The sequence below is a fragment of the Vicugna pacos genome, chromosome 35 (genome assembly GCF_048564905.1).
Source record: "Vicugna pacos chromosome 35, VicPac4, whole genome shotgun sequence".
NCBI lineage: Eukaryota > Metazoa > Chordata > Mammalia > Artiodactyla > Camelidae > Vicugna > Vicugna pacos.
In genome coordinates this window covers 6051420-6058961 of record NC_133021.1, presented here as the reverse complement: position 1 = coordinate 6058961, position 7542 = coordinate 6051420, and the positions used below count along the sequence as shown (strand labels likewise).

General features: G+C 57.6%; 1 protein-coding gene across 1 annotated transcript; it reads right to left on the bottom strand.

Moving 5' to 3' along the window:
* Positions 1-703: 703 nt before the first annotated feature.
* On the bottom strand, positions 704-4239 carry FZD8 (frizzled class receptor 8). The gene has a single exon (XM_006219986.4). It carries the CDS (start codon positions 3485-3487, stop codon positions 1433-1435), a length of 2055 nt encoding a protein of 684 aa, XP_006220048.4. The 5' UTR covers positions 3488-4239; the 3' UTR covers positions 704-1432.
* Between the last annotated feature and the right edge of the window lie 3303 nt (positions 4240-7542).

Genomic DNA, 7542 nt, shown 5'->3' with positions numbered 1-7542 from the left:
ATGTGCTGAGCCACTGGGCAGACAGGTAAAAAGTTCAACAATTGCCAAAGCATTCTTCTGCTAATTCAACAGCCTTCTGCTCCAATAAATTAGCTTAGTCTTGACAGAGGAACAATAGCTTTTTCTCTAGGAAAAGCAGCGCATTGGACGACACAAGCCTGGAAGGTTATTAAGATGTTAACCCGTTAGTTTAATCCATGAAGGAACGCCTGGTCGGCTACCAGATTGTCAAGTGACTTACACCGTAAAGTGTGATCGATGCTTTCAAACATTAACCTCGACCCTTCAGTGTGCTCCGTCCTGCAAGAGCAGGTGCCTCCAAAATCACGGACGCCAGAAGTGAACGTGGGGTTGGAAGCCTTTAGTGATATTACACAAGATAAATAACAAGGCCGGAGTGGAATTACGGCCTTGTGGAAGGTCCCATTTACATAAACTAAGGTGAGTGTTGTTCACCACGGATCAGAAAAGAGATGCCATGAAAAACATCTTTTCGGAAAGGTGCTAAAATCTCAATTTTGAGTGCAGTTCGACAGTAATACTCACTCCGCTAACAACTTATGAACTAGTTTAACAGATCATTTTCTCCATGCCTAACGTCCGTGAACATAATGAGAAACCAGAAAATGTCCATGTTTCCAACGTGCCCTCCGCAAGCACTTTAAAGGTAACAGTTTGGAAGAGGCAGGGGGAGGGGGCAATGTTTAAATCATTTATCAAAAGTCATTTTATTGACAAAATAGAATACTTATATTTGTTCTTACAGGGGTGGCCTCTAAACTTTTTACAAGAAAATGTACAGACTGTATATCTTTGGATATGTACATATTTTACACATTTTTACAATTAACAAATAATTATATAAATACATCCTCTAATGTAAGAAACCCGTATTTACTTGGGGTGTATAATTAAGACATTTCTTGCTTGTGTACTTAAGGCATTTGCCTGGTCATTAAGAATACCCGAACCGTGCCATCCCGTTAGGCCATGGTCATCCCTCTTCTAGGACATGTTAGACGTCAGAGTTCGCGTGGGAGAATCGAGGGAGAAGACAAGGTCCCTCAGGTGAAATCTGTAGGTCTGGCTTCAAGCTCAGCGAACGGCAACCAGCAAGGGCTCCAAACCCTGGGTCCTGGAAACGCGGCAGCGAAGTTCACGCTCCTCTGCCAACAGGAACGAACGCCTGCCGGGAGGAACCCCTCGGCCGTCGGTGGAGGAAAGGGGCCGGGTCTGGGAGCCTTCAATGCCAGGTACTTTGTTCTAAGCGAGTCCTCTAAGTCCCAGCTAATGGATACCATTAAGAGTTCATTATCATGCTAATAGCAATCAACACGGTGGAGGGGTGGGAACCTCTGCCTTCGAGTGTCCCCCTCGCAGCCTCGGTCGCCTCGCCCCTCCCCCTGCCTCCCGGGCGCCCCCTCCCCTCCGCTCAGACCTGGGACAAGGGCATCTGCTTTGGATACGATACGGAGCTGGCCGTGCCCGACCGCCACGTCAAGCCGGTGCTGACGTCGCTGTAGAGGGAGCCCGCTCCGCCGCCCGGCCCCCCGCCCCCGCCGGGCCCCGCACCGCCGCCCCCCGGGCCGCCCCCCGCCGCGCCCGCCGCGCCCGCGCCTTTGCTGGCCCAGCAGCAGCGGGTGCACAGCGCGCGCCACGACTCGAGCGTCTTGCCCGACCAGACCCACACGCCGGAGGTGATGCCCACCACCAGGCACATGAAGTACTTGAGCATGAAGACAGCGTAGTCGGGCCGGCGCGCCTGGTCCGGCTGCAGGTCCCGCAGGCACGGGCAGTTGTGCGTGGCCTCCCAGCGCGGGCGGTTGTGCTGCTCGTAGAAGAGGCAAGCGACCACGACGGCAGCGGGCACGGTGTAGAGCACGGTGAAGAGGCCCAGGCGGATCATGAGCTTCTCCAGCTTGTGCGTCTTGGTGGGGCCGCCCTGCTGCTTGATGACCGAGCGGATGCGGAAGAGAGACACGAAGCCAGCCAGCAGGAACATGGTGCCGATGAAGAGGTAGATGACCAGCGGCGCCAGCACGAAGCCGCGCAGGTTGTCCAGACTCTGGTTGCCCACGTAGCAGATGCCCGCCACTGGGTCGCCGTCCACCGAGCTGAGCGCCAACACGGCGATGGACTTGACGCTGGGCACGAGCCACGCGGCCAGGTGGAAGTACTGCGAGTAGCCGGCGATGGCTTCGTTACCCCACTTCATGCCCGCCGCCAGGAACCACGTGAGCGACAGGATCACCCACCAGATGGAGCTGGCCATGCCAAAGAAGTAGACGAGCAGGAAGACCACGGTGCACAGCGCCGGCCCGGTGGTCTCGTAGCGCACGTGCTGCTCGACTGCGCCCAGCTCCTCGTACTCGCCGCGCCCACCCGGGCCACCTGCGCCCGCGCCCGCTGCGCCCGCGCCCGCCGCCGCCGCGCCGCTCGCGCCCCCCGCCCCGCCCGCGGGCCCCGCGCCACCGCTGCACGCCACCTTCTCGTGGCCCGCCACCAGGCGCACCAGGTAGCCGACGGACACGAAGAGGTAGCAGGCCGAGAGGAAGATGATGGGCCGCTCGGGGTACTTGAAGCGCTCCATGTCGATGAGGAAGGTGGACACGGTGGCGAAGGTGGACACGAAGCAGAGCACCGACCACAGGCCGATCCAGAAAACAGTGAAGGCGCGCTCGTCCTGGCTGAAAAACGGATTGTGGCAGGGCAGCGCGCAGTTGGCGATCTGGCCGGTCTTGACGCGGTTGTAGAGAGGGTGCCGCTCGCTGGACACACTCACCATGGGCGCGCGGCACTGGCAGCCCGGCTCGCAGGGCGCCGCGCCGCCGCCAGGGGGCCGCGCCTTCCCGCCGCCGCCGCCGCGCGCTGGGGGTGCAGCCGCGTCCCCGCCGCCGCCCCGGCCGCGGGATGGGGGCCTGGCCCCGGGCGGGCGACCGTGGCCGCTGCCGGAGGGTGGCTGCTCGCCGGGCGGCGGCGGCGGCGGCGGGCGGCGCGGCGGGCTGGGCGCGGCCGTGGTGAGGTCCGTGCGGTTGTAGTCCATGCACAACGTGTCGGGGTTGCCCTGCTCGGGCAGCCGGTCGCAGCGCATGCGGTCGGGCCAGGCGAAGCCGTACTGCCGCATGAGGGGCGCGCAGCCGGCCTTGGCGCGCTCGCACACCGACCGGCAGGGAGGCAGGGGCTTCTTGTAGTCCTCCAGGCAGATGGGCGTGTACATGCTGCATAGGAAGAACTTGAGGTCGGGCGAGCACTGGATCTCCACCAGCGGCCAGAACTGGTGCACCTCCAGGCCCGCCTCGTCCTGCGTGTCGTGGTTGAACTGGTTGGGCATGTAGGTGTAGTTGTAGCCGATGCCCTTGCACAGCGGCACGGTGATCTCCTGGCACGCCAGCTCCTTAGCTGAGGCGGCCGCCGCGCCGCTAGAGCGCTGCAGCAGCGCCAGGGCGGCCAGCAACGAGGTCACTTCCAACAGGTAACCCCACTCCATGTTGCGAGCCTCGGTCCCGCGCCCTCCGGGCGGCGTGCGGAGGGGCGCCGGGGGGTCCTGCGAGAGCGCCGGGGGAGGGAAGGCCGGGCGCCCAGCCGGGCTCTCTCCTGCCTCTCCCAGGAGAGGCTCTGCCGATAACCTCGTCCCTTCTCGGGACGCGTCCGCACGGCACTGCGGGAGCCGAAGGTGGCTGCCGAAGGGCACCCCTGTCCCCGGGTCTGCCCACACACGCCGGCCGGGCTCAGCCCTCGCGGGGCAGAGTGGCCGGCCCCCAGCTCATCGTCCTTCCCTTGCTCGCTTTCTCCGCGCGCGCCGGTGACTTTGCCGGGCACCGAGGGCGGCGGCGCTGCAAGTTTCCTCTCGGGCCGCGGTGCGCAGTCAAGATGGCTGGGCCAGGCCGCTCCGCGCCAGGTCAGCCCCTGCGGCCCCCTTTCGGCGTCCCGGGGCTCATGCTCTCCCCCAAGGCCGCGCGGCTGCCGCCGGGGTTCGCGGCCCGCCTCCGCCGAGGCCGCCGCCCTCTGTCCTCCGTCGGTCCGCCGCCGGGATGACGGGCCCCGCCTCCGGTGGAAATCTGCGCCGCGCTCCGGCAGGCAGTCGGGCGAGGTGTCGGCGCTCCCCTTCTCGCGGGACACACGGAGCCAAATCCACGCCGGAAGGCGGAGCGGACACCTGAGCGGCGCGCCCGCGCCCCGCCACCTCCTCCTCCTCCTCGGCGGGAGCAGCGCCCCTCGCCAACTTCCCGCTCCGGCCCCGCTGCGCCCCGGCTGGCTCATGAATATTTATACGGCGCGGACTCGGTCTCCGCCCGCGGCCGGCGCGCCAATCCGGGGCGCGGGGCGGAGTCTGCGCGCTCCCCAGGCCCAGCCTTCTTGGGGCGGGCCTGGCTGTCCGCGCGGCCGTGCGCGCTGTCTGCGGCCGGAGTTTGGGTAACCTTGGGGTTGACCGCAGAGACGGAGGCTTTGCCACTGCCGTCCCCGCGGCGCTCAGCGCGTCTGCGGTCGGGGTTCCATTTCCTCGAGTCTGCGCTTGGGTACTGGGGACGAGGCGTTATGCAGCGCGCGCTTTCCGAGGCCCGTTTTGATCAAGTCAAACCCCTGCTTTCCAGGCTCCCCGAAAGTGGGCGACCTGCTGGCGAGGGGGCCCTGCGCCCCTCCGAGAGCGGGCGTGTGCGCGGGAGCGTTTTGGGGGACCGGGAAGGGGTCCCCTTCTTAAGGTTCTCAGAAAGATGGTGGTGGAGGCTTGGCAATGTGGGAGGGGTGGAACGACTGCAGTTCACCCCGGCCGGTGGGGCAGGGCCGGGGGCGGCCCGCGAGGAGGTGCCCGGGAGCCCAGCTGCAGGCGCGCGAGGGGCGCGGGCACCCGGGCAGGCCCGGGGGCGGGTCTCCTCCCGCCTCCGCTGAGTGACTGGGGGAGCCTCAGTTTCCTCAACTGGAGAGTGGGGGCACAGTACATTCAAAGGAGTTCTACTAATTAGGTGAGGTAAAACACATAAAGCATGCGGACACAGTGCTCCCTTATGAAACCTGATTCCCTTTCTTTAAAAGAGAAAAAGAGAGAGGAAAAAAAAGGGAGAAAGAAAAACTTATAAATAGGACAGACTGGAAACTGCGGCTGGATCCTCTCTCTTCGCCTCGTGCTTTTGGAACGCCAGGCGTCTCTCCCAAGTTGACTGTTTTTGCCAGCGCCTCCTCCTCCGCGGTGGGAGGCGGCGCCCAGCCCTGGCGCGGACGCGCGGACACGTCCCCGCGGTTGCCCGGGCCGGCGGCTGGGGACGCGGCCAGCGAGCGCCGCCCCCGTCAGCTCGCAGCCACCTTCGACGGGGAGGGGCCCGAGGGGCGGGCGGCCTGGCAGGTTCATTTACGCTTGTTAGGACGTCCCAGGGGGTTGTCTTTCTCTTAGAATGGAGTGTTTATTTTTTAATTGATGTGCTGTTTCATTTAGCGCTTGTATGGAACTCACGCTGGGGCTGTAATTACTGTAATCTCGGGAACAAGCATTTCAGTTAGCCAGGAGGGTGGCAACAGCCTCTCTCTCCCTCTCTCTCTCTTTCCCCCTCCCTCTCTCTTTCCCCCTCCCTTCCTCCCTCCTCCCTTCCTCCCTCCTCCCTTTCTCCTACCTCTCCTCTGTTTCTTCTCTTTCACTCTGTTTCCAGATTTTCCCTGTTTGTCAGGTTTCATAGCAGGAACGAGCACGATTAGAAAGCTAAAGTTATTGAGGGCGTGGGGACGGAGGCACTAAACGAAGGCACGTTTGAGGCCAGGCCAGTTTTTTTGGGGGGTGGGGGTGATCCGTTTGAAAGCAACTCTGGCCATGAAACAAATAACTAGCAGCAAGGGTAAACTGCATAGAACCTGTGTCCTCCTGCCCCTGGGCTCTCTAGCTTGGTTTAGCAACCGCATTCTAAAAAGCCAGGCAGAACCTCCCTCCGCCCCCAACCCCATCCCTGGTTTGGGGCAAGTTCTGTATGTTCACCACAAATTCTAGGCATATCCACAAGGCTGTAGTTGTACCCCCATCATCTTTTTCTTTTTTTTTTTTTCTTTTTAACGAAGTCTAGTTAGGACCTATTCATACTAGGGAAAAAAGCCTCCCAAAACCAAAACACTTCCTTCCCACTTATGTTTTGGACAAACTAACTCCAAAGGAATCAGAAATTCAAAGGCTTCAGAAATATTAGCTGATACGGCAGAAAACGGTCTCTAGTTCTCAAAAATGCAAAGAATCGACCGTTACTTGGTCTTCTATGGGATTTGTTTCCCTTCTCCTTCTAATTGGAATTCCATGGTTTGTTGAATGTAGAAAGTCACCTCTCTTCTGTGGGTGCCTTGTCCATAGAGGACCATCCATCAGAATATTCAACTGCAGAGTGACATCAGGTAAAACCTGGAGACAAGAGTTCTGAGCACAATAATGGAGGCAAGTCCCCGTTCTGAGGACCAGCCTAGGCCCTGCCTCACTGAGACCACAGATAGAAGGGGCTCGCTTCCAAAAGCAACATCGAGGGTGGAAAGTTTCTTTTGATTTTCTTCAGCAGGAAATGTCAAATAGTGGAGTTTAGAATTCCACTGTATAAATTTCCTAGAATTGGGTAAAAACAAACTGACATTTGAAAATTGAGGCGGAAAAGAGTTGATTTTGGCTTTTCATTGGCATTGAATTTTTTTCTTTTTTCTCTTTTGAGACAAGATGAAAGCTTTGATGATGCGGACTGTGGCAAGTTTGGGGAAGTGTATTAAGCTTGCAGGAGAAAAGCAGACAAAAAGTTCAGAGCCTTCAAAAATCATGTTATAAGCTCTTTGGGGTGAGATTAAAACCATTTACATAAAATCATTAAACATTTACTTTTAATTGAGGGGAAATAAGAATAGCATTTACATTTTAGTATTAAATTAAATGGCAACTTGACAATCTTTGAGAGCAGAAGAGACTTAGGAAGCCAATTAGTCTGTAAAAGGCAATGATGGGTCAGCGAAAAGAAACCAGAATCATTTATCCACATCGCTGGCTAAATAATGATTTTTTCTTTTGTATGTAAAGCAGCTGTTTTTTAAGGGAGGGGAAATAGCTTAAGTGGTGACATAAATAATGCAGGAAACTTTCTAGAGGGATTTCTGAACAGATGTCTTGTTACTGAATAGCCCATGAGCACAATAATATAAACAAGTTGAAGGCATGACTCTAACTCAAGGGAGGGGATATTTTGCCAAACATCGGATACCTAGCTGGATAGGAGACCATCAGTATATTAAATGTCACCAACTTAAGAAACTTTGGGGAAATTACGTTTCAGTGGATTTTAATTTAAAAGTCTAACCTAAAATTCTTGATACAAGTGAGTCTATTTATTTATTTATTTTTAATGGAGGTGCTGTGGATGGAACCCAGATCTCGTGCATGCTAAGCATGCGCTCTGCCACTGAGCTGTGCCCTCCCCATGAGCGGGTCTAACATGTACCAATAGAATGACGCTTTGCAGAGGCTGAATAGACAACCCTTCAGTAACTAACACAATTCCTCGGGCATTAAATGAAAGCTTCTTTTGGGGAAACGATCAA